The following is a 27,058-nucleotide window of genomic DNA, read 5'->3' as shown; positions in this document are numbered from 1 at the left end:
TCTAGATTTAGACCTAAACGGGACACTCTATTCATGTTTCCTAAATCATGAAAAAGATGAGTAAGAGGGGATCTTCCTACATTAATAATGCGAGCGCAAAGCGCGAGCAGAAAATGTTTGTATACGTTTTGAACTGATCAAAAAGTGCCTTTTAAGGACTGCTTGCATTTAGCCATGAAGACATTAGATATTTCATCAATCAAATAATGTGAGCGCGAAGCGCGAGCTAAAAACTTTTGACATTTCTACATAAAGAATGGAAAACTTTGATACAATATACTTAATTACAGAAAAAAAACAATTCGAATCTGTACTGATTCCCAATATTCATGATATTTATCACACACAAATCCATTATTCCATAAACTAAAGACTCTAACAGTATTTGACATAAATACACTTCAAAGTTTACTACTTATGTTTAAGTACGTTAATAACATGCTCCCACCTACTTTCATTCCACAATTTTTATTACCTGAATACATCTATTCATTCATACCCTGCCCGTAACTCTTCAAATTTCCATTTAATCAACCCCAAACTGCTTATTGCGCAGAGATCCATATGACACCATGATCCAGATTTTTGGAACTCTACCAGCAGAGTCTGTAAAACAATCTTCGTCTCTTCACTCATTTAAGACAAACGTTAAATCTATGTTATTTTCAGAATATTTGAAGTAAAATTTTTGTGTCGTTTCCTTTTTTGTGTGAATTTATTCCTCCTTCGATTTAGTTATTACCAATATCTTCATCATGACCACCATCATCTCCATGGCCTTCATCATCATCATCATCATATCACCGTCACCCTCAGCTTTATCATCTTCATCTTTATGCTATAATATTGCATGAATTCATGTTTCGTATTTGAAAATAAATGCCAATTCTGCTTTATAAATGTATTAATTCAATTAGTATAAGTTTGGGATTGTCGTTTTTTCAAGCAATTTGCTTATGATGACAATCCTTCTCCTGCAAATTGTGAATATCATATATACACAACAAAAAAAGTAAGTCCCCCCTTGAACAAACATCAATAATTTCCGAACCAATTCGAATTATTGATATATTTTTACATGAGCGTGTAGGTAATCTTATAGGCTACCCTCTGAGTAAATATTATGGACGTATTTTACGTCATGCTTCAGTGAGCACCGTCAGAAGGCAAAAATGTCAATTTTCAAAAGTCACAAGCCAAATATCATGACTTTGATTCCATTTTACTGGAACTAATTCCACATTCTCATCATGAAAAATAGTCAGAAGGCTTGTAAAAGGTACTTTCTAAAGTACCATACAACTTTTTTTGCTAAATTTCATGGTTGAATAAACACAAGTCCAAATTTGCAATAATTGGATTTTTTACACATTTATATCACTAAGAATGAAAGAATATGATGACAGTTATTTTTGGGAAGAGTATCTTCAATAATATTCATCGTTTCACGGTTCAATGAACATTTATTGAAAACAAAAAATACGATTTTCAAATATCATAGACAAGTATTGTTTCATTTTGGTAACTGAAAATGATCTTTTCTCAACTTTTTTGTTATGTTCACGACCATTTAACATGCTTCAATGATTCAAAGGCGTTTAATTAAACATTCACGCTTGAATGAACATGTGGAATGTGATGCTCTCTTTTTTACGTTATTGGAAAAAATGCAATTCGTAACTATGGATATCTGTTAAAAACCTCCTTGCATAGTTCATTTGATTTGATTTTTATGAAAATCCCGATGTTTAATGCATCAGTGAGCACATAATATTCGAAAATTATGCAAATGAGAAGAAAGTTCAAAGCCTTGGCCCCACTCTGTGCCGTGTTGAATGGTTATTTTGGTGTGCGCGCCTTTTGGATAGTGTTACTCTGAAGCCATGTGCGAAGTTTCATGAAAAAACTGTTGGCAGAAGTAGCCAAAACCGTCCATGAAACAAACCCTCATTTCATATTTGTGAAAATTTTGACTTCTTCTCTCATAGACTTGTGTACATTATGAGTGCATATGTTTAAGAATAAATAAACCCTCATTCAATATAGTGGAACTTTTTTTCAAGGCTGTCTTTAGCAATGTCATTTGGCAGTAATGTTTATTGGCCTATGGGCAGAATTCTGTGCAAAAATTAAATCGATATGTTTATTCATGGATGAGTGAGCACGCATCAAAGTGGGAAAATTGGTATTTTCAATGTCAGAGACTCATTTTAATGGGTCATAAAGTGCATATTGAGGGCAAATTCGGTTTCAAATGTTTTTTTTTTATCATCCATCATTTCTATCACCACACACTTTTCGAACTTAAAACATTTTCATGGTTGAGCGAGCACATTCGAAAACTTAGGAATGAATACTCTTAATACGGCATAAATGTATTCTTTTCGTAACAATTTTTCATGATCAGTTTAATTTATGGGCAAATTAGTGGTGGACCCAGAATTTTAAAATGGGGGAGGGGCCTATAATCGGGGGAGCCACCAACATTTTCAAATTTTAACATGTTCTATAGCAAGTTGTAAAGGATACTACCATAACCCACTATGATGATACGTCACAATACAGGGGCCGCAGAACGGTTTTCAAAGTGGGGGGGGGGAGGTAGGGGGTAGCTGAGCCAAAAGTGGGAGGGTGGGGGCTGACCATGCAAAAAATCACAATCGTGTGGTCATTTTTACATTTTTGTACATGTTTTTTTTTTAAAGTGGGGGGGGGGCTGAACCCCCTTCCCCGCTTCCGCGGCCCCTGCAATACAATGTGCTCACTCAACCATGAACATACGATATAAAAATTGTGTGTGGAGTGGCTAAATGATGGATAGTAAACCAGTATAACACCATAAAATTCACCTAAAAAACAACTTTTGTCCAACATTGTATTTGCACAATCTGAAACACGACTCTTGTGACTTTCAAAAATGGTCATTTTTAATTCAATCTTTGATTATTCATGCATGACCCAACCGATCAATTTCATATTTCTCCAGGAGTTGCCTAATGAGTGTAGAAATCCACCTACGAAATATTATATCTCAAAATAATTCCGTTCAAAAGTTACAGCAATTTGATTTAGGGGGGACTTACTTTTTTTGTTGTGTATAGTTTATCATTTTTGTCTAGAATTATTTTTTCAGTACTCTTTATTTATGATTGATGCCAAAAATGCTAACATATTATGTTTATTATGTTGTGAAAAATGTATTATACGAATGTTATGGATGCAGAAGAAAATAATAAATCAAGTCAAATCAATTGATGCGAGCGCGAAGTGCGAGCGGAAAAATTCTAGATTTAGACCTAGAACGGGACACTCTATTCATGTTTCCTAAATCATGAAAAAAATGAGTAAGAGGGGATCTTCCTACATTAATAATGCGAGCGCAAAGCGCGAGCAGAAAATGTTTGTATACGTTTGGAACTGATCGAAAAGTGCCTTTTAAGGACTGCTTGCATTTAGCCATGAAGACATTAGATATTTCATCAATCAAATAATGCGAGCGCGAAGCGCGAGCTGAAAATTTTTGACATTTCTACATAAAGAATGAAAAACTTTAATCAGTTTTTGTAATCATGAACAAGATAGCTATATAACTAAACAATTGATGCGAGCGGAACTATTCTAGATTTAGACCTAGAACGGGACACTATTCATGTTTCCTAAATCATGAAAAAGATGAGTAAGAGGGGATCTTCCTACATTAATAATGCGAGCGCAAAGCACGAGCAGAAAATGTTTGTATACGTTTAGAACTGATCGAAAAGTGCCTTTTAGGGACTGCTTGCATTTAGCCATGAAGACATTAGATATTTCATCAATAAAAAAATGCGAGCGCGAAGCGCGAGCTGAAAATTTTTGACATTTCTACATAAAGAATGGAAAACTTTAATCAGTTTTTGTAATCATGAACAAGATAGCTATATAACTAAACAATTGATGCGAGCGCGAAGTGCGAGCGGAAAATTTTAGTTTTAGACCTAGAACGGGACACTATTCATTTCAAGACATTAGATATTTCATCAATCAAATAATGCGAGCGCGAAGCGCGAGCTGAAAATTTTTGACATTTCTACATAAAGAATGGAAAACTTTAATCAGTTTTTGTAATCATGACAAGATAGCTATATAACTAAACAATTGATGCGAGCGCGAAGTGCGAGCGGAAAATTTTAGTTTTAGACCTAGAACACTATTCATTTCAAGACATTAGATATTTCATCAATCAAATAATGCGAGCGCGAAGCGCGAGCTGAAAATTTTTGACATTTCTACATAAAGAATGGAAAACTTTAATAAGTTTTTGTAATCATGAACAAGATAGCTATATAACTAAACAATTGATGCGAGCGGAAAAATTCTAGATTTAGACCTAGAACGGGACACTATTCATTTTTCCTAAATCATGAAAAAGATGAGTAAAAGGGGATCTTCCTACATTAATAATGCGAGCGGAAAGCGCGAGCAGAAAATGTTTGTATACGTTTTGAACTGATCGAAAAGTGCCTTTTAAGGACTGCTTGCATTTAGCCATGAAGACATTACATATTTCACAATCAATTTATGCGAGCGCGAAGCGCGAGCGTAAAAAAAATCGAGATTTCAACCTTGTACGGGATACTCTATTCATGTTTTGTAAATCATGAAAGGGATGAGAAAGGGGATCTTCTTACATTAATAATACGAGCACAAAGGGCGAGCAGAATTTTTTTATATTGTGATCTGAAACTGGATAACTGAATGAAAATGCCCGGCGTGTTTCAGATTAAGACCTCGAATCTAGGCATTCTAAACAATCTTTTATCATGAAAATAAAAGCGAGCGCGAAACGCGAGCTTAAAATATTTGATATTCCGATCTGATATTTCAAACACTTTGTAGGAAACTTGTAAGGTGGATATAAATCGCATTTGATAAAGAGCTGATATGTTTCATTATTACTTTAATTTTGAGACATAGGACCTTGACATCCTTAGGATTATCATATGAATATAATGACTATATATCTTCCTATTCATCTTGCTAAGCGCGAGATAAAACAAAAGTGACAATTTAATTATTAAATTGATATCTTAGTATTAATGCATAATGAGGGCGCGGAATCTGATGATATTATGGCCTGAACACTGCACCCCTAAATTTCAAATTGAACCCCTAGGGATGCAATTTTGAACCCGCATGGTGCAAAAATGAACCCCAACCGCAGGATTCAATTTTTGAACCCCAAATCAGGGGTTCAATTTTTGAACCCATAGGGTGCTGATTTTGCATCAACCTTTCGGGGTTAAATTCTGAACCTTTTTTTCTTAGTGTGTGCAAGTAAACTTCAAAATTTCTGTAAATAATATCTATCAATATATCCATCAGTGTTGTAGTCAAGGCTGCAATCCCCAAGGCCAAGGCCAAGGCATGGAAACCCAAGGCCTAAAAACCTCAAGGCCAAGGCATTTCAAACTTTCAATATATGGGACAATGAGCCAACAACAAGGCGGCAGTTCGAATATCAGTTTCGCGCCCCTACATGTAGGTCGATCATCAATTTGCCCCCCCCCCCCCCGTTCGAACATCGATTCGGCCCCCAGTTCGAACATCATTTTGGCATCCCTTCGAACTCGATTTGCCTTCCCTAGTTCGAATATCATTTCGCCCCCCTAGCTCGAGTATCAATTTTGCGCCCCCTAGTTTGAACATCAATTCGGCGCCCCCTAGTTTGAGTATCAATTTGGCGCCCCCTACCTCGAATATCGATTCGGCCCCCCTCCCTAGTTCGAGTATCAATTTGGTGCCCCCACTTCGAACATCATTTCGGCGCCCTCCTAGTTCGAATATCAGTTCGGCGCCCCTACATGTAGGTCAATCATCAATTTGCCCCCCCCCCCCGTTCGAACATTAATTCGGCCCCAGTTCGAACATCATTTTGGCATCCCTTCGAACTCAATTTGCCTTCCCTAGTTAGAATATCATTTCGCCCCCCTAGTTCGAGTATCAATTTTGCGCCTTCCCCTAGTTTGAACATCAATTCGGCGCCCCCTAGTTTGAGTATCAATTTGGCGCCCCCTACCTCGAACCTCGATTCGGCCCCCTCCCTAGTTCGAGTATCATTTCGGCGCCCTCCTAGTTCGAATATCAATTCGGCGCCCCTACATGTAGGTCCAACATTAATTTGGCGCCCCTACATGTAGGTCGATCATCAATTCGCCCCCCCCCCCTGTTCGAACATAAATTCGGCCCCCAGTTGGAACATCATTTTGGCATCCCTTCGAACTCAATTTGCCTTCCCTAGTTCGAATCGGCCTCCCCCCCCTAGCTCGAGTATCAATTTTGCGCCCCCTAGTTCGAACATTAATTCGGCGCCCCCTAGTTTGAGTATCAATTGGCGCCCCCCTAGCTCGAACATCGATTCGACCCCCCTCCCCAGTTCGAGTATTAATTTGGCGCCCCCAGTTCGAACATCATTTTAACATCCCTTCGAACATCATTTCGGCGCCCTCCAAGTTCGAATATCAATTCGGCGCCCCTACATGTAGGTCCAACATCAATTTGGCGCCCCTAGTTCGAATATCAATTCGGCGCCCCTACATGTAGGTCCAACATCAATTTGGCGCCCCTAGTTCGAATATCAATTCGGCGCCCCTACATGTAGGTCCAACATCAATTTGGCGCCCCTACATGTAGGTCGATCATCAATTCGGCCCCCCCCCCCCGTTCGAACATAAATTCGGCCCCCGGCCCAGTTCGGACATCATTTTGGCATCCCTTCGAACTCAATTTGCCTTCCCTAGTTCGAATATCATTCCCCCCTAGCTCGAGTATCAATTTTGCACCCCTAGGTTGAACATCGATTCGGCCCTCCCCCCCCCCCAGAGCTCGAACATCGATTCGGCCCCCTCCCAGTTCGAACATCATTTCGGCGCCCTAGCTCGAGTATCAATAGGCGCCCCTACATGTAGGTCCAACATCAATTTGGCGCCCCTAGTTCGAATACCATTTCGCCCCCCTCGCTCGAGTATCAATTTGGCGCCCCCTAGTTCCAACATCAATTTGGCTACCCTACGTCGACCATCAATTCGCCCCCCCCCCCCCCCCGTTCAAACATCAATTCTGCCCCCAGTTTGAACAGCATTTTGACATTCCTTCGAACATCATTTCAGCGCCCTTTTGGTTCGAACATCATTTTCTTTCCTCCTCTTCCTCTTTTTTTCTTCTCGTCCTTCCCCTCTTCCTCTCCCCTTTCTTCTCTTCTTTCCCCCTTTCTCTCTTTCTTTTTTCTTCTCTTCTTTCTTCCATCTTCCTCTTTCTTCTTTTTTCTCCTTTTCCCCCCTCTTCCTCTTTTTTTTCTTCCCCTCCCCTCCCTTTTCTTCTCTTCCTTCCCGCTCTTCCTCTTTTTCTCTTTCTTTCCCCTCTTCTTTCCCCCCTTTTTTTCTTTTCTTTCCCCTCTTCCTTTCCCCTTTTCTTCCCCCTTCTCTCTCTTTTTTCCTCTTCTTTCTTCCCTCTTCCTCTCTTTCCTTTTTTCTCCTTTTCCTTTTCCCCTCTTCCTCTCTCTTTTCCCCTCTTCCTCTTTTTTCTTCTCCCTCCCCCTCCCTTTTTCTTCTCTTCCTTCCCCCTTTTCCTCTTTTTTCTCTTTCTTTCCCCTCTTTTCTCCTCTTCTTTTCTTTCCCCTCTCTTTTTTCTTCTCTTCTTTCCTCTCTCTCCCTCCCCTTTCTTTTCTTCTCTTCCTCCTTTTCCTCTCTCTTTTCCTTCCCTTCCTTCCCCCTCTTCCCTTTCTCCTTTTCTTTCCCCCTTTTCTCTCTCTTTTTTTCCCTCTTCTTCCTTCCCCCTCTTCTTTTCCTCCTCTCCCCTCTCTCTTTTCCCTTTTTCTTTCCCCCCTTTTCCTCTCTTTTTTCTTCCCTTCTTCCTTTCTTCTTTTTTCTTTTCTTTCCCCTCTTCCCCTCTTTTTCTCTTCTTTCCCTCTCTCTTTTTTTTAGCCGAAGGGGGGGGGCCAAGGCCCCCCCGGCCCCCCCCATGGATCCGCGCCTGCTGTTTTCTATCATCATTGTACTATTCGGAGAGTTGATCCCGGCAGGTAAACAAAACTAACTATAACAAATCTACAAGTAGAGTCCCTTTCATTTTTGACTTCCAATATTCTTTCGAATCGACCTTTTTATAAAATTGTCCGTATCATCTTTCGCTTTGGTCTTTTTTCTATTCTCGGTTTCGATTCCTTTATATCTTATTTGACTTTATATTAACTCGTTTTTTAATTCAATTTTAGGCTCGCGGAGCAGTGGGCCGAAGAATTAAGGGAGAAAGGTCCCGATAAGGCATCACTTGGTCGGGTTATGATGCGACATCTGAGAACTCGTCTGATTGCTGCAGGCTTCATTGTATTCATCTCATTATTATCAAACTTTGTTGTAAATGTAAGGAATAACGATGTCCTGTTGACAATCCATTTTTATTGCCGGTTATACTGGCTCAGTACATACATACATATAATGTGTGTGGGAGTGTAGCATAATGGTATGATAATAAAGTAGTAACATTTACAGGGAGTGCTACTCCAAGCTTTGGTTTGTAGCTTGTCCACCCTCCCTATCAATTTATGTTTAACATATTTAATGGTTATTTGAAAAACTGGTAGCTCGAGCTAAAGCCGGGGTAATAATAGCGATTAGTACCCTCAGGCAAAGATGCTATATAAATCTAGCCATTATTATTATTTATTGTACCATGCATGCTTTGTTGACAATTCTATAGGCCTATACGTCATACTACTGTAACATCATATGAAACATTGGATCGAATCTATTTATATGATTGATGTTTATTTTCAGCCTTACCTCATCTACCGCTTGCTCACCCATTTGAACCAGCCCGAGCCATCGGTACGACATGCCTTATTACTAGTCCTTGGATTGACACTGACGTACCTGGTCCGTGCTTTCGGCGTCCATTTTAGTTGGTACCTTAGCGTCCGTACCGCGGGGCGACTGCGCAGTGCAGTCTTGATGCTAATTTACACCAAGATATCGCGACTGCGCAGTACGGCCGAGCTTTCTGTCGGAGAGGTGGGTGTACTTTTATTCAAAGCATTGGACACTATATTATGACAAATTACGCGATTTCATAAACAAACGAAAGTCGGCAGCATGAATGAAGGCCACTTCTCACATTTTTTATACATATATATTTCAATATTGCGTCTCCAACAAACATTTCAGACCTTATATGTAGCAAGGATATCTACATCTCCGAAACTGAAATTTTAAAGAAAGCTCTTCAAAATAGGGTGCTGTTTTCAAAATTGGTGCACAGTGTGCATTTCAGGCATAATGAAGAAACGTGCCCCTGACCAATCACCTTGGGTCCTAGCAAAGTAGAGTTTGAAATGTTATTTCCCATTTAGAAACAATAGCATTACGTCTACTGAAGATGTGAACGTATGCTGTTTCTATTGAGTTGATTGATTGGATGATTGATTGATTAGTTAATTGATTTAATTATCAATATTAATCGATTGAATGATTGATTGGATGATCAATTTATTGAATTGATAATTGATTGGATGATTGATTGGGTTGATCTTATTTACTAAGCCATCAAAATACAGTGGTAGTTGTATGTGTGTGTTTGTGTGTATGTATATAAGGATATTGGGATGTGTGGGTGTATGCGTATGCATGTACAGAAAACATCTATTCGATGCATTGCAGCTAAAGAAATTATATATATAGGAGCGCGGGTGACCCTATCTATATATATATATATATATATATATATATATATATATATATATATCTCACCCAAACGTATAGTTTTAAATTTCAGTAAGATTAATGAACTGGATCTCGTAGGAAACCTCACAATTTTATGTCCACTTGGGTACTTGTAAAGAAATAGATTATGCCCATAGACAAATTGCATATGAGTAAATGAGTGTTTATATTTCTTCTTGGTACATAAAAAGCAGTAAACATGCCTTAATAATCAATCAAAAGGTTTTGTTTACTTCTTTTTTATCATAATGATGTGTTTTTCTCTTACAAAATATGCGATACCGATATTCAGAAGAATCATTATAAATATTAATTTGATGTATATCAAATAGCGTCGCCAATATTTTCTCTGTCAAATTTGACCAGGTGTTTCATATCAGACTTAAGCGCATTCTTTTTTTTTACATTATTTATACAGATTGTAAACATCGCTGTGAATGACTGCACGCGCATCTTCGAAGCCTGTCACACGTCTGCCATGTTCGTGACAATTCCTCTGTTAACTCTTATACTCTTCATCGCCTGTCTCATTATGGTGGGAGCAAGTGCACTGATTGGAATAGCCGCCATAGTTGCCTTCTACGTTCTCCAGGTAAATGATTAATGATGAATTGGCTCAGTGTTGATGTCTATCTGGAAAGCATTTCATGGAAGGACTTTTATCCGACAAAATATGTTGTTTTTTCCGACAGTTAGCTTGTAACACTGCTCAGCCAATGAAAATCAAGGAAAGTCGTCAGTTTTGATAATTGTCATACGACAAATGTGCATGAAACACTCTCCAATTGGTTTGATATAAGAGATATTGGTTTAGTGGGGGTTTTTTTTATAAAGCATTCCAGAAAGTGATATACGAAATTTCCTTGATCATGCTGATATTGTAAGTGCACAGAAGTTAATCTCTTAATGTGGATTAGCGTTCACATTCGAACGATGATTTAATTTTCATCATTCTGCATTTCCGAATTTCTTTTCACTTTTGCCTGGTTCACTGTGGACTGTGAAGTCGAAGTGTCGGAAAAGAATAAAACAACAATATTGCTAAGGGGCGTGTAAGGCACGCGACTCTTTGTTTTACCCTAATGGTGTTTCTCCTGAGATTATGATGATTAATATTGGAAAGTAAAAATCCCTCATGTCGACAAGCTAGATTTATTAACTTTAAAACCCATTTATTCACCAACTTGTCCCTTTCTGTCTTTTCAATCCCATTTTTGTCTACCCACTCTATTTCACCGAATTATTCTTCACTCTCTCCCATGTACTTCGTATTGTTGAAAGTCTGTCAATCCTACTGTCCAACTCCCATCTTATTTTCATCTCTCTCTCTATCCATCGATATCATTCTACCTCCTGCGTTATCTCATTTATCTCTCTTTCTTTCTCCATCTTCCAGTCTCCTCTGTCTCTTCCCCCTACCCCCCCCCCCCCCCCCCTCTCTAATCTCTATTCAGAGGAATGAGCATGAACAGCTAGATGTGTCTTGGTTGCTTCTCCTTGCCTACACTCTTATTCCGAATTCTAGTCTTTCATAATAAATGAATCTCTTTAACTTACATGCATATTTGTGTTTATTTATCTATTAAACGTTTAGAAACAATGTGTTATATGAATATTATGAATTGTATACATTATCATCAGGCAAAAATATATATATATGTATATACACTTGGTGAATGCTATCCTTGTAAAGAAGAGTGCTCGATGTCTGTGATGAGGCAGAGCATGAAATAAAATAAACAAAGTTACACAGATAACGTGTGGTTCATCAGTACTTTATTGATTTGCTACTCGGAGTTTCACGCAGATGCGATCTTCAGGCAACAATAAAGGCTAGTGGCAATACCATTTGAACATTAACAATTCACTGAAAAAGCGCGCAGAGCGCGCAACCCCATTTCACGCATATGGAGCGCAAGGTACCATGGTAATTTAGCGCGCTGGGATGGTTCCACTGAGAAGAAAGAGAGAGAGAAAGAAAGAGCATTAGAGAGAGAAAGAAAGAGAAAGAAAAAGAAAGAGAGAGAGAGGGGGAGAGAAGAGAGGAAGAGAGAGAGCGCGGGGGGGGCATGAAGCGACAATGCACCAGTGAAACTGGGTTAGGCAAGAAGATGCAAAGCGATTACGAAAATTCTTTCTTGAAGTTGCACAAGTAAAACTTATTCTGATGACGGCATTTAGAAATGAGTTCCGGTCTCTTATTTAGGAGTGATTGCTTGTCAGCGTTCATTATGAGCAGCTTCTCAGATAAGCACAGGTCACACCTCTTAGACTCGTTGGTGTAAGGATGCGCACGTCGGGCAATCGACCACTTGATGGTGTAGGGTGTATCATGCCGTTTTAGATCCCAGATGAATTTTGATAGCTCCGTGCTGTGTTGATACCTCTCATGTCGGAAGGATAGGAGATGGTTGCTGAACCATCTTGCCTAACCCAGTTTCACTGGTGCATTGTCGCTTCATGCCCCCCCCCCCGCGCTCTCTCTCTTCCTCTCTTCTCTCCCCCTCTCTCTCTTTCTTTTTCTTTCTCTTTCTTTCTCTCTCTAATGCTCTTTCTTTCTCTCTCTCTTTCTTCTCAGTGGAACCATCCCAGCGCGCTAAATTACCATGGTACATTGCGCTCCATATGCGTGAAATGGGGTTGCGCGCTCTGCGCGCTTTTTCAGTGAATTGTTAATGTTCAAATGGTATTGCCACTAGCCTTTATTGTTGCCTGAAGATCGCATCTGCGTGAAACTCCGAGTAGCAAATCAATAAAGTACTGATGAACCACACGTTATCTGTGTAACTTTGTTTATTTTATATATGTATATAAATATTTTTTTTGGGGGGAAGCTACTTTTCACAACTTACTGCCTAAATCGGCAACATTTGAGAAGCTTTCACATTGCGATGAATGTGCCGGTAGTTTCCAGGGCTCCTTTGAGCATTTCGGGAGTTAAATCGTCCCAGTGCCTATGTATTTTTTTCTCCGATTATTATTATTTTCAATAAAAAAATCAACTGTCTCTTCCTATACAGATTGGGATAGCCAAACTCACAGCCCACTACAGACAGGTGGGTGTCGTTGCTACAGACAAGAGAGTTCGCCTGATGAATGAGCTTCTAAGCTGCGTTAAGCTCATCAAAATGTACGCCTGGGAAGTGCCTTTTTCCAGAACAATTTCAGGTGAAGATCATTCTTCCAACAGTTTATGATAATCCCATCTCCCTGAAATTACTCATTCACTTGAAATAAACATTGTATGTCAATGAAATGCAAGTGAAAACTCATTATGGTTGGAACTACCCCTTATCGACCACCTAATCTTCTAAGCATCGTATCTGCGAAAATATTCATCAATTTTACCCAGTTTTCGTCTCATTTGTGCAGAAAATTAAGCAGATCAGATTCCCATGTTTCGCACGGCGACTCCGATTCGATCCGCGTATATATCGACGAACAACGAATACGACGATTTTACATTTGCTCATTTGCACCCATCTTTTGAAACCGACCACCCGCGATACACTAAGTTTACGGCCGATTCTTGTCGCGATGGCGAAGAATTTTAACTCTTCCAAATCAGTTCTATGATGTCAACATGCTAAATGATCGTCTCACTACTTCCATTGCGAGCTCCGGTACATGATTCGACGATTGACGACGGAAATTTGTTCTAAAGCCGTTTCCTATCGGATTTCTTGGTTTTTCAGCGGGGTTTGGGTCTGGTCAATACAATTTTGATTAATTCTACTCAATTTATACTTTTTGTTGCTTCCTTTTTTCTCGTAAAATCGATTTTTACCGTTTCTATGGACACTGCGCCTACTCTCCCGCGCGTATCGTTTGTAATACGCAATAATTTTAACGCGCGCAAGGTGGTCGGTTTCAAAAGAGGTGGTCGATATGTGGTAGTCTCACCATACTATGTAACATATAAGTTGCTGTTGAAAGTGAAAGGTTCCAAAAATTTAATGGACATCATGGGAGATATGTCACTACATGAAGTGTAAAAGCACCGCCCTTAGGGCTATCATAAATTTAAATAAAAATATACCATAAAGCAGCAATCAAAGTGATCATGGCTATTTTGGTGGCAGCGGTGGGATCAAAATCAAAACCTTTCAAATGGTGGTGTAAGCTAAATCTACTTTCCCTAATGATTAACTAAAACTTCCTTTTTATGAGAGAAATTAATATCTGCTGATACTTCCGTCATCATCTATATACATATTAAAGATAAATATTGTTTGCAAGCTATCATCGTCCATTACACATTCTACATTTGGAAACATTGAGTATTATATGAGAATTGATTCATACACATTTATGCACATCATGAAGATAAATCCACCATACAAATGTGGATACATAAGTAATATGCTTATATGTTTCTTGGGTATCACCAAGGACATAAAGGTATACATACACTTATGAAATCTAAAAGTTAAGTATAGTAAATCAAGAAACCATACAACACTCTTTTGTAGAGCTTAATATCGCAGTTGTCTGAAGGATTCTGTTACCCACAATAAGTCTCAGCTCTGTGCATTAATAAACATTATAATGTGGAGCGCTGTGGCCCAGTGGATAAGTCTTCTGACTTTGAAACAGAGGGCCGTGGGTTCGAATCCCAGCCATGGCGTAATTTCCTTCAGCAAGAAATTTATCCACATTGTGCTGCACTCGACCCAGGTGAGGTGAATGGGTACCCGGCAGGATTAATTCCTTGAATGCATGAGTGCTGAAAGGCAGCTCGAGCTAAAGCCGGGGTAATAATAATAACAATGCGCCTCGGAATAGAATATTTCTAGATAGATGGCGCTATATAAATTCCTATTATTATTATTATTTAATATATATATATAACTGATCTGCAGGTATACGTAAGTCAGAAGGACGCATGCTCAAGCTTTCAGGATACCTGCAGGCATTGGCTATATCCATAACTTTTCTCATCTCACCAGCTGCGACCCTGGCTACTGTTGTAGGCCATACCATGTCAGGTCACTCCATTACAGCAGCTGAGGTACGGTACATTGTTCACAGTGTGATAAACAATAGTTTATTCAATTGTTCAGATACAAGCGGTTGGTCTACTTCTCAGAGGCCTGTATTCTGAAGTCGGGTTAAACTTAGACTTAGGTTTAAAGTTGTGGTTTAAGTATGGATAGCCAATTGTTACATTAAATCACTAACAGTAGAGATGTAATATTTCAGCTCATTTGGATCTGAAATCATTCATAATTGCGTAGGAAGTAAAAATCTTCACAATCAGGAAAGAGCACAGTAAATGTAAGAAGCAAACAACTTGATAAAAATTTTGACACTTTTGGCTTCCCATAATTTTAGCACAGAGTTAGACCATGGTCTAAATTAAACCTGACTTCAGAATACGGGCCAGAAAGTCTAACAGAGTACCAAAGTGATGACATCACAAAAAAACATCTTTTTTGTATTTTGGGGTGTTTGATACCATATTTTGGTAGAGCATGATGAAAAATCCCCACAAAATAATTCTGGAGGGAATCGGTTTATGGGGGCCTTAGATATGACCTCATGAATACATGATTAATCCCATTGAAGTCAACGTGTTCCTAACCCAATTATACATTTATTCTAAACCATGTCATATGACTTTTCACCCATAGGCATGGACTCTGATGTGTCTGTATATGGGACTAACTGTATGTCTGTATATGATACCCACCGCCCTCAAACCTACGGTAGAATCCAAGATCGGTGTCCAGCGTATCAAGGTGAGACAAGAGTTTAATCAATCCTTTTCTATCCCTTCACCCTTTTTCATTGACCAAACCATTTCTCCCCTGTTCCTTCTAAGCCCCCCAAAGGTGTCAGTACCCCTGGACCCCCATTATTCCATGTAAAATACGAGTTCCATTTTACCCCCATCTGCAGAGGGCTGACAAGTTCTTAAGTCGTAGCCGTTCGTAACAGTTCATAGGGTCTGGTTTCAGATTTTGGGGCCGCACACCCCTATCCTTCCCCCTCCAGACTATTTGTGTTATGAGATGCTTCCCTGATTGGAATTTTTTCAAGGTTTTTGCCTTCTCCGAAGGCCTAAGGCAGAGGTGGCAATGAAGTGATAAAGGGAGGGGGGGAATCTTATATCGATCAGTAGTAATAAAACAACAACAAAAAAGAAGGGGAAAATAGAGTGAAAAGAAAAAAAATATCATTATTATTATTATTATTGAAATGAGAAAAATTCCTCTTTGAGATTGTCTTAGGTTTGAGGCTGAGGAGCACCTGTAAGAAATTGACCATCAGTGAATCACAATTTTTCAGTTACGACAACAGTCACAAAAAAAGGTGATCATGCCTTTAATCCTAACCATGAAGAAGCAGTCATTTATGCGATCACATAGAAATAGGGGTGGCTCCAAGGGGAGGGGAGGGGGAAGCAGAAATATTCAAATACCCGGTAGATCTATCATATTAGTCTTATTTGTCTTTCAGGCTGTTCTATTGCTGAAGGAAAGCGACGAACAGGTGGAGCCACCGGATGATCATCACATCGCCATCAAAATAACGGATGCTACACTGTCGTGGGTTGATCCAGAATCTCTCCAACCAGCAACTGAAAGCGAAGAGGGTAAAGAGCGACAGTACTTCCCAAATGGTAACTCACACAACTCATCCAGAGGTGAAAATTATGCAGCACGCTTGGAGAGAGATGCCACCCAGCAAGGAGATCGGTTGCTTTGGTCTTCGGATGACAAGTCGTTGCCATGTGCACTCCGGAACATTGATTTGACCGTTCAGAAGGTATGGCAAAAAACTGCAAAAATCCATTGTTGAACATACTTAAGTTTCATTCAACTTTTGCAGCATTCTTGTTGCAAGGGATTTGAAATCGTGAATTATGTCTTAGTTTCAACTTCAAAATGTGGTCAAGATTAGCCTTACATCCCAAGTTGACCAAATGCTAATAAAAAAAGATGGAGATGGACCTACATATATGCAGTCTACCAGCAGTTGTTCGACATGTAATTCTCAGAAAGTATATATATATATATATTGTAAAGAAATGGATGAAGAGAACAATGGTAGGCATAGCTTAAATCAAGGTTCCCCAGAGCTATCTACCCTTTGGGAGAATCGAACCCAGGCCCCCAGCTTTGAACGCCGGTGCCTTAACCACTAGACCACAGAGACGGGTTAGTGACTAGGGTGAACCCAATCCGATTGACCGTCAGATAGACAGATTTTCGACACTATACCATTTTCCTTTGTCGGGTGAAGGTGGGTTTAGAACAATGACAAGCCGCCATGCCTCAGCTGGATCAAAGCTATTGCTTCGATACAGTACACGTATGGGAGAAGAAATACAAATGTGTAAAGTTATACATACAACAGCTAAATAAATAAAAAGAGTTGCCAAAAGCTGTTGTACATGTATAACTTTACACACACACATATATATATATATGCCATGGACTAAAACAATTACGTCTACTATCAATAAGGTCTACTTTCTGGTCTCATATCAATCTTCTTGGTCTACACTAAACTTTGTCTAATGCTCAGATGGTCAAATTTCCACAATGCTATCTGATTATTTTGCTTTGCATTTTTCTAAAACGAAAATTGATTCATTAACCCTTAATCTAACAACATAGACTAATTGGTGTTAGACCGAGTAGCTAATCTAATTAAAAATAAACAAAATGGTGCATAGGCTAAATGGCAATTTTCTGAATATTGGCAATCAAATTGTAGATGAACTACAGGTAGGATCATTAGACCATAAATGGGATGAGACCAAAATTAAATAGATGAATCAGATTGAGACCAACAATTTACTTTTTAAGCCTACTTCAAATCCTGTCTTTATCTTTACAGGGCAAACTCATAGGGATATGCGGGAGCATCGGGAGTGGCAAGAGTTCGCTGCTATCTGCCATTCTCAACCACATGTATACGATAAATGGCAAAATCGAGAGAGCAGGGACCATCGCATACGCTTCCCAACAGGCATGGATAATGAACGCTACTGTCAAACGGAACATCGTCTTCAATCAACCTTTCGATAGCAAACGATATCGCAAAGCAGTATTTGCCTGTTCGCTACAACCCGACTTTAAGATAATGACCCATGGGGATGGGACGGAAGTAAGTACAATGATAAGACTCAGAAAATGTTTTCCTAAGACATGTTTCATAAAAATTTTCAACATCATAATAGCAGGTTTTGTGGTTCAGCACTTGCATCCTTTGGCAAGGCATTCATCTATATTTGCACTCACCATCAAGGTGTAGTAAATGTTTATACTGTAGGAAGGAATACCTTGAATGATCTAGAACCTGGTGGGTGTTTCATAAAGCTGTTCGTAAGATACGAATGACTTTACGCACGACTGGTGATCCTTTCTTAAGCTATCTGATATCCCTATGTTGTAATTGAGTTATGACCCAAGAACAGGTTCCAGTCGTGCGTAAAGTCGTTCCTAACTTTACAAACAGCTTTCTGAAACACCCACCTGATCAGTGTAGTTGTACAACATTATGCTCCACTTACATGCACAATGTACATTAACAGGTACTGGCAGGAAGTAATTCCTCAAAAAGCTGTGAGCACCAGAATCATTAGACTAGACTAGTCAGGGTAATATAGGACCCTCTAGAGCACCTAACAAAGTGGATAAGTACGAATACAGAAATACACTACATTAAAATTAAAATGTTGCATCATTATATATCATTTTTATTATTATTGTCATCATCATCATTATCCACAGATTGGTGAGAGGGGTGTCAACCTGAGCGGGGGCCAGAAGCAGAGGATCAGTCTGGCCAGAGTGCTCTATTCCAACCGAGACATCTACTTGCTGGATGATCCCTTGAGTGCCGTCGATGCCCACGTCGGACAGCACATATTCACACACTGCATCAAGGACGCCATGAAAGGAAAGACAACACTCTTCGTCACGCATCAGTTGCAGGTGAGATAATTGAATTTTTTAATGAATCTATGAAATACATGGACACTTTACAGTTCTTTGCATGGTTTATCCTCATGAATAGTACCATAATATCTTTGAAAGAGTACGAAATAGTATAAATGCAAGTTAGCACGTGCATGCAGGGCCAAATAATGAACAATGTGCGAGAAGCGCTAGTGGATATACCGCACCAAGGTCTGCAAGACCGAGTGCGGTATATCCATCTAGCGAGTCGAGCACAGAGTTCATTATTTAGGTCCTCTACGTATGCACAAGAATCGAGCATTGTTTAAAACAACCCCCCCCCCATGTTACTGAGTTACACCAAAAGCTATATTTGATCTCAATTTCAGATCTAGAATTTAGTGCAGACCTTGCATTATCCTGCACTCTGACGTCAGATGATGCCATAGTGCATTCGCTAAATATCATGTGATCCGATTTGGACCAATCAGATTACAAAACATTCTTGGGAGTTGTATAATATGACCTATCATCATCATCAACTTCATCATATCTTAGATATCAATTATTTTGTTCAGACAAGCAATAAATGTCAAATTCAAAGTACCAGGTGAGATTTATTTTTCTTTATTAATTCATGCCTGGACACTGTACATGTACATGGATTATTGGCATGGTCTCTTCTCTTGAATGGTTTCTATTTAAAATCTTGGAAAAGTATGAACTGTCATCACCATTATCATGTCATAGACATCAATTAAAGATATTCACTATTTTGCTCAGACAAGCCTTAAATTCTCTTTTCAAAGTTTTGATCCCATTAGCAGAGCATTTCAATGAAACAAATAAATGAAGTCAGTGACTTCCACTATCTATTCGTTATAAGCTACTGAAATCCTCGCATCTGATTGGCTCAGAGCAAATTTGTTAGTGGAAATACTGACAAGATGGTTCATGAAACACTCCCAAGAGTAGGCATAAATAGCCAAGACACAGAGATATTGATTAAGGCCTCATCCCAATTGGTGACACGACATTTGCTCCTGCAACAATTGCTCCGACCTTAATATCTCAGAAGGCATAAGATTAGAGTTATGATTTTAATGAAGTTTTTGTTTAAGAATAACATATAGATTAGGATTAGGGTTTATTTACTTTTGGAGGTTAGGTTTTGTTTTGCTTAATGCGCAGGTTTTCCATCGGAGCAAATGTCATGGAACCGACTACCGATAACTAATCGTTAAGAAACAGGGAGCGTACATTTCTTTGACTTGCTTTTGTTGATTTATACATTTAGGTGATAGCATGTTATAGAATTTGAGTATATTCTAATTGAATCCTTGTTCATCTAATGATGTGTGAATAAAATTGTGATTTAGCTACATGTACTGAATAAACAGTGTCTACAGATACATGGAGCAGTATCTGAGTTCCTGCTAGAAGTTTTGGCACATTTTTTTTATCTGTAAATACTAACACTTGGATTCTATTAGAAATCATTTCTACATGTACATCATTAACACACACACAAAGGAAAAAATGATATCAATAATAACAATCATAAGAAAATGTTTCTTTGGTATGGTACAAATTTCTACAAAAGCTTTCATTCATTTTAAAAACTATACATATCAAATCATTACCTGAAAATAATTATTCCATTGCACTAAAACTACTGTATAGTTAAGTAAAAAAAAAATCAAGAATATCGCCACTAATTCAAGTGAGTCCATTCTGCGTTAAAGTAAAATCTACAGGAACTAACAAAATACACATGTACATGAAAATACATGAAAATTGAATGTTTTTTATCATTTGTTTTACTTGAATCATGTTTTGAGTTAAATGCAATAATTACCTCCCTGAAATTGAAAAAAAAAAATTTGAAGCTGATTGCACACATGAAATACATTCTCCAAAATAATAAAAAAAAGGCATATATATACTATATATTCTGGATAAAGTGTTACACTGCAGGCACATATATTCTGAGTTGAAATTACAGAGTCAAGTCAAATGCTCAGGTATTTTGTATTTTAAATAAGGATAAATCCAAATCATTCGGTAATGCAAAACAAATGACAAATATACTGTTTTTCTTCTGGACAGGAATTGAAGCTTATAATTTTAGTCAAAATTTAACCAATAACTGTTACTATTAACATTCTTTAAGTTAAAGAATGTTAATAGTAACAGTTATCGGTTAAATTTTGACTAAAATTATTGTGGTTCAATATACATACTCACATGTCTCAGATCAGTTGGTGTTCCCTTGATAATATACACAGAACATCAAGGCATTTCTGCCAGGCCTGATTTCTGCACAATATTTTCTGACTAGAGAAAAACTACAGTCACCATATACAGGGCTTGACATTAGCAGTGGCCTGGGGCAACCAAAAATGAGAGTCTGGCCACCGAAGTTTTGATGAATAGTATTGAATGTTTTGTCGTATTTTAGGGCCACCAAGAAAAAAAATTAGTGTGGAGCCTTGCCATATACACACACAACAAAAACACATTTATTGTACGGCTGAATTTTATGATTTGATTTAAAAATAAATCATACATCAAATATTCAACTAATGACTGATTCTTTTTAATCAAAGGGTATAGATGTTTGATTTGACAGCAATTTCAGTACGGTACTGAAAAGTATTGCAGATTTTTGTGTTGGAATATATTTAGGAAATAAAGCAACAGGTTTATTAACCACTAAAGCATTAATTCTGAGTATTAGTACTAAAGTATCCTTTTTGAACAACACGATACACATAAAACCCACGCAGCTGCAATTTTTCCGTCATTAACAAACCATCAGTACTTGAATATCAAAAATGGTATTCAAAACCGGGATTCACTTTGTAACTTCAGCAATTCATCTGATTCGGATTTTGAAAAAGTCGATGTATTTATAGCCATCGCGTTCAAAAAGCAATCCTAGATACTCGTGATCAATTTGAGCCAGGCTGGAATACTCACTTGGTCCCTCGTAGAGCTGTACCGCACCGGGCCACGTCTGGCCGGAATCGAAACTCCACTGCAAGGTCATGTTTACGCGCGAATCCGCGTTGTAGGGATGCGACAGGAAGAGCGTGCCATTCAGTAGGGCAAGTGACCCAAAGACCGATGGATCGACCAGCGATTCCTGTATTATGAGGTTCGGGATCGGAAACGAGTAGCCACCGTCGTAACTTATCGATTGCATTCGGCAATGGCAGTGGAACTTGTTCTCGTTGCGGATACTCACAAAGATGGTTCCATTTGTGAGTTCAATAACCTGGGAGATGAAGGAAAAATATTTGGTACTTGACAAAAAAATTTTTCAAATTTTGAACGTTTTATTGCAGCCTATAGGAGAGGGTTACCCCCCCCCCCCCCCGACCAAATGTCACAGGAAATTGCTATGCATGCTGTTGAATAAGGGTAACATGTATTTAAACATCCTTTGCAATTTAAGAAAAAAAATTACCTAAATATTATACTGTAATTGTAGGAAACCTAACAAAAATGTTAAATAGGTAAGAAAATCAAACACTGAAAGGGATACAGTGGTGCTAAAAAGTTATTGAACCCCACCATGAAATTAACATATTTAAAAGCATTCAGATTCTGCCTTCTTTTAGATATATTATTGTGAAGTCAGGTGATAAAATATCACATTCAATAAAATTTGTCTGGGCTCGCCGATCATTGTAGTGTCTACATTCAGTATGAAGGAGTGCATTTTCTAGTGGAGTTCACTTACTTTTTAGCATCACTGTATATGAAACATTTTTCAATTATCCTTAAACTTTATGAGCAAGACAGTGATGTTAAGATCTTCCTAATTACAAATTGTCTTGTATAATTGATAATGTTCAATTAACATTTTGATTCTTGATTCCCCATTTGCTATGGCATATAGGGGTTTTAATGCCTCCATCCACCATATGTTGAGGCCATCCTCAATGACTGAGAAATAATAAAATACAACTTGACAAAGTCAATAAGAACATAAAGGTTCGCTGGATCTAACTTGTGTTTCATCAAAAATCAAGAATTATACCTGCAGGTTTTTAATTTTTGATTAAGTGTCAAGTTAATTGGGAACATTTTTGTTTTGGTGGTGTGAGGAAAAAAAATCTTGATTTTTTGAATAAGCACCAAACTCTACCTGCTGTTCAATGTGCAGATTAGAAGCAGAAGGGGATCTGCACATGAAAGGATTATCTAATTTTTTAAAGAATGGGATAGTGGCTGAATCATGCAAGGAGTTCTTCAATTATCCCCAATCCTAATCGTGAATCCAATCTCGATCCACATCCAAGAATCGTCCCGTCACCAGCCACACATGTACAAGGTAACTTTGTCAAAGTAAAATATTTTGGGACCATAGAAATAGGTATGACTTTAATAGAAAAGGTCTATAAAAGATTTCACATGATCTGGGGGTGTTTCACAAAGATTGAAGTATGACCAATAAGTATGACTAAAGTCACATTTACATGCCTTGTTGTGTGCGGTATAAAAGGCATGACCGCATTGGCCAAGAGGACGCACTACTTCGCATCCATCTTTAAGATCGCGCGTTGCATGTTATGTACGTGTCAGCATCTAAGTGCGACCGAAGTCATACTTAAATCTTTGTGAAACGCCCCCTGGTATGATGAAATTACTTCGACTTTGATTTGGGTGATTATTCATCTTGAGGAAGAACTTATGGAAGTTCAGCTGTTTTCAAAACATTTGTAGGAAGCATATGAATGATAATTGTACAATTTTCATGTATTTTGCGCAATTTTGTGTACATGTATATACTCGACTGCGCATTACAATAATGTTATCATTATTACCCCAGCTATTGCTGTGCTGCCAACAGGCGCTCTGGCATTCAAGGAATTTCTTCCAACCGGGTAACCATTCACCTCACCTGGGTTGAGTGCAGCACAATGTGGGTACATTTCTTGCTGAAGGAAAACATGCCATGGCTGGGAATCAAACCCACATCCTTCAGACTGAAAGATGAGAGTACTAACCACTAGACCCAGATGCCCCAAATATCAATTTCATGCCTCATTATATTAATGCCTAGGGTAATTATCATGAATTATAAAGTATGCTTTAAAATGAAAAAAAAATAAGTGTTTACCTGTGTTTCACCTGGGGTGAAGTCACCCACAGCTTGCTTCTGACCATACGGTAAGCCATAGAGAGGAGAGTTCATTTGCCACGTCTTCCCATGATCTGAATGTGGAAAGGAGAGATGAGATTTCACATAAATCTACTTCCATATATTTATGTTTTGCAACATAAATCAGGGCCATAGCTTTTTTTGTTTTTTACTTTTTTTAAAGTGATCATTTCACTTTGTTCTGATTTTTAAAAAAATCTCATTTTGGTTCTTGAAAATGGGCTAAACATTAGGCTTATGGTGTAAAAATACCATCCCAAAAGTTTCAAAGTATTATATATACAGGATCAATTTTAAAACCTTGGAGATGTAAACCAAAGTTTGAAAATAATTGGGAGTTAGTTTCAATGACTATGTGTATAGAGCGAATCTGTGCAACACAACACATTAACTCTAGAACTCAGCATAACCTACATACAGTATGTACAAGGTATACACTGAATGTACAGTGGCTAATAATAGCGTGTGTATGGGAGATACACACAGCAAGGCAGTGAACATAGCCAACAGACTTTTTGAATTGGAGAAAACTGGTCATATGCTGGAACCCATCTACATGTACTAGACGGTTCTCAAAATCAAGCTAATAAATTGCTACTTGTATCTAAATTAGACTTTTTCATCCTATATTGTGGTCCGTTACAGGGTTTTTGAGGACAAATACAGGCACTCATACACATGTTTCATCTCAGTTTGAGAACCTTTTAAATCAGCTGCTCACAAAATTAATCGATCCCTTTAAAGCTTCCTTTACTTTGTAAAAAAATCAGGGGTTAGTTTTACAAGTTTGGATTCTGAAAAACAGAAATTATTTCTGAAAGTTAACTTTTTGTTTACTTGGCAGAGGAAAATTGCAAGAAAACTGCTAAATTGGGTCAAGATTCCTGGTTGCACGATGATCACAACATGGTTACACTTTGAAAAATAATGAAAACACACAGACTTGGCAGTACTTACCATCACTGTATATACACTGCATCTGTCTGAATGGAACATCCACACGATGCCCGCATCCGATCAACCTCCCTTTGTTCGGTTCTAGTTCCTTCTGGATTCCAAAGCCTGGACCTGGAGCCCACGTTAGCCCTGCCAACGCTGGATTTGTCTCTTTGACGTTGATCGCTTGGGTCCATGTGTATCCCCAGTCGTGGCTAACCTTAAAATAGACACCCTTCTCTCTGTAGGGTGATGTACATGGTCCTGCGGTGTGAAGGCAGTATCCAAAGAATACAAACGTGTCGTTGGTTACCTTGTCCACCATTGCAGAACCTAGGTTAAGCCCGTCCTCGACATCATAGTCGTCCTCGATTATCCTAGTAGTGTCCCAGTGCAATCCACCGTCTTGCGATCGTCGGATCGCGATGAATTTCGCAGATTTGTCGGAACCGGTGGTTTTGCGGGGTGCAGAGAAGGCCAGCAAGTCGCCTGTTGGGAGTTTGAGGAGGATTGGGGTTCGGTACAGGTGTACCTCTGCTTCCATCTCTGACTTCCATAGTTCTTGTCTGTGGATGACGATGGGAGAAAAGGCATGGCAGACATGGAGGAAACATAGAGAAAAGATACCAAGTATCCCATGGATAAACTCTGGCGGCTTCATCTTCAAGACACTTTTTGATGCGGTACTCAATAATTATTAAAGATGTCACCAATGTAGATCATCCAATAGTTGTGTGAATCACACCATCTGCTGTAAAAAAAAAAAAGATTGAAAAAACCCAATTATTAAGACAACCATTTCATCACATATATGTATCTGGATGGATCATTATACTCTGTTTTTTGTTCATATTTTATTAGTATTTCTCAAGTCCTTGTAGAACGGTATATAGCTGCAAAATTTCATTACCATTCATTAGTGCCGCATGATCTCTGATGTCATTTTGGTCGATTATCACCAGCAAAATATTGCTGTTCATAATATATCGCCAAGTCTGAAAATTATTATGTTCATTATGAGCTGCAATTCTGTGACAGCGGGGAAGGGAGGAAATTGAAGTAGACTTTCACTTGTGCTTCGTAATTGACAATATTGGGGCATATCATCATTGTCATGTTCCCGCAATATGAAATACGGTATATATATGTAGCATCTATTCATATTGCAAGGGTTTGATGCCATTTCATATTTACAGGCAGGATTGAAGCAGATTTTCTTAAATTTTTCATATCATACTATTAAAGAACTTTTCTGAATAATTGATGGTTTTGAATGGAAATGAATTTCAGTCAAAGTTAAACTTTGTCTGATTCCAATCAGGTGAAAATTTTAATTAGACTAGTTTAGAGACAGTTTGCATGGTAGGGGGCCCTAAAGCTATTTTAGAAATTGAGGCACAGGAAATGCTATTTTTTTTGCATGATAAATTGAACGTATAGCTTTAGGACCCCTTAGTTCTGCATCAGGCAGCGGAATCAAGAGGTGTTCGGAAAACACGGCATGATTTTCGTATATAAGTCAGTTTTGTAATATTTTCTTCTTGGTTAATGTTCTTTAGAATGTTTGCCACAAATCAGTGAAAGATAATTTGATCAAAATTCAAATTGCCTTTGCGGTTTGCCCCCATCATTACTACATGTACCGTACTAGGCCCTACAAAAGTACAATTCCTTACAGAAAATTATCTAGATCTGCATGATTTATAAACAAACGAAATAAATTAAAAGGGTGAAAATATTTCCATCACAGGGGTAATGAGAACAAAGTTACATTGCAATTTGATGAGTGGCGCTGACAGAACTGTATAACATGAAGTTAGCAGCTGCTAACACTTCAGATTGTGCCTGCATTACATTTGCACTTTGCAGTCATCACGGAGGCGGCGCTGTATAGCTGGAGACAAGCGCCAGTGCCACAGTGCCGGTGAAGAAGCGCCAGAGCAGCAGGCAGTCGTCGGCCGGACAGTTGGGCATCTTCGCCTTCGGTGGCGGCCGGCAGTGGACAAAAATGGTCATGGGCATTAGAAACAATTTACAACATATCCATGCAGATATTTCCTTGAAATGTCCTTACCATAGCGTTTTTTTGTCTTGGATGGAAGCACGAAAGTTAGTCCGTGTCAATCTTTCGGCGATTTTACTGTTTAATAGCTTGTACTTGGCTCGACTACAACTTACTGTCGGTTCAGGTGTGTGAAGGTGTCCGCTGATCAAGATCCATCCATTTTCACAGATATCACATGACCGACGGAGACAAAACACGCCTACTTTTTTTTAGCTAGTCT

General features: G+C 38.6%; 2 protein-coding genes across 5 annotated transcripts in view; one reads left to right on the top strand and one right to left on the bottom strand.

Moving 5' to 3' along the window:
- LOC121429569 (multidrug resistance-associated protein 5-like) overlaps positions 1 to 27,058 on the top strand; it is a 79,377-nt gene that overhangs the window by 17,628 nt on the left and 34,691 nt on the right. For all 3 annotated transcript variants that reach the window (XM_041626660.1, XM_041626661.1, XM_041626659.1), the window contains 9 exons: positions 8,249 to 8,396; positions 8,811 to 9,044; positions 10,171 to 10,344; positions 12,773 to 12,920; positions 14,615 to 14,763; positions 15,386 to 15,493; positions 16,215 to 16,523; positions 17,601 to 17,870; positions 18,497 to 18,700. In XM_041626660.1, the coding sequence (XP_041482594.1) occupies positions 8,249 to 8,396; positions 8,811 to 9,044; positions 10,171 to 10,344; positions 12,773 to 12,920; positions 14,615 to 14,763; positions 15,386 to 15,493; positions 16,215 to 16,523; positions 17,601 to 17,870; positions 18,497 to 18,700 (1,744 nt within the window). The remainder of the gene's footprint in view (positions 1 to 8,248; positions 8,397 to 8,810; positions 9,045 to 10,170; positions 10,345 to 12,772; positions 12,921 to 14,614; positions 14,764 to 15,385; positions 15,494 to 16,214; positions 16,524 to 17,600; positions 17,871 to 18,496; positions 18,701 to 27,058) is intronic.
- Positions 18,698 to 26,988, bottom strand: LOC121429572 (sialidase-1-like). Of its 2 annotated transcripts, none has more exons than XM_041626664.1 (4): positions 26,848 to 26,988; positions 24,795 to 25,524; positions 23,796 to 23,890; positions 18,698 to 21,944 (listed from the first exon to the last, which is right to left on the bottom strand). In XM_041626664.1, the coding sequence occupies exons 2-4, from the start codon at positions 25,432 to 25,434 to the stop codon at positions 21,543 to 21,545; spliced, it is 1,137 nt and encodes a 378-aa protein (XP_041482598.1). In that variant the 5' UTR covers positions 25,435 to 25,524; positions 26,848 to 26,988; the 3' UTR covers positions 18,698 to 21,542. The 2 variants fall into 2 exon arrangements, with proteins under 2 accessions (XP_041482598.1, XP_041482599.1); XM_041626665.1 differs by having other exon boundaries at positions 24,795 to 25,521.

This window comes from Lytechinus variegatus, chromosome 16, assembly GCF_018143015.1.
Source record: "Lytechinus variegatus isolate NC3 chromosome 16, Lvar_3.0, whole genome shotgun sequence".
In the NCBI taxonomy this organism is placed as follows: domain Eukaryota; kingdom Metazoa; phylum Echinodermata; class Echinoidea; order Temnopleuroida; family Toxopneustidae; genus Lytechinus; species Lytechinus variegatus.
Note: the sequence above shows the minus strand (reverse complement) of the source record. Positions and strands in the feature narration are given on the sequence as shown.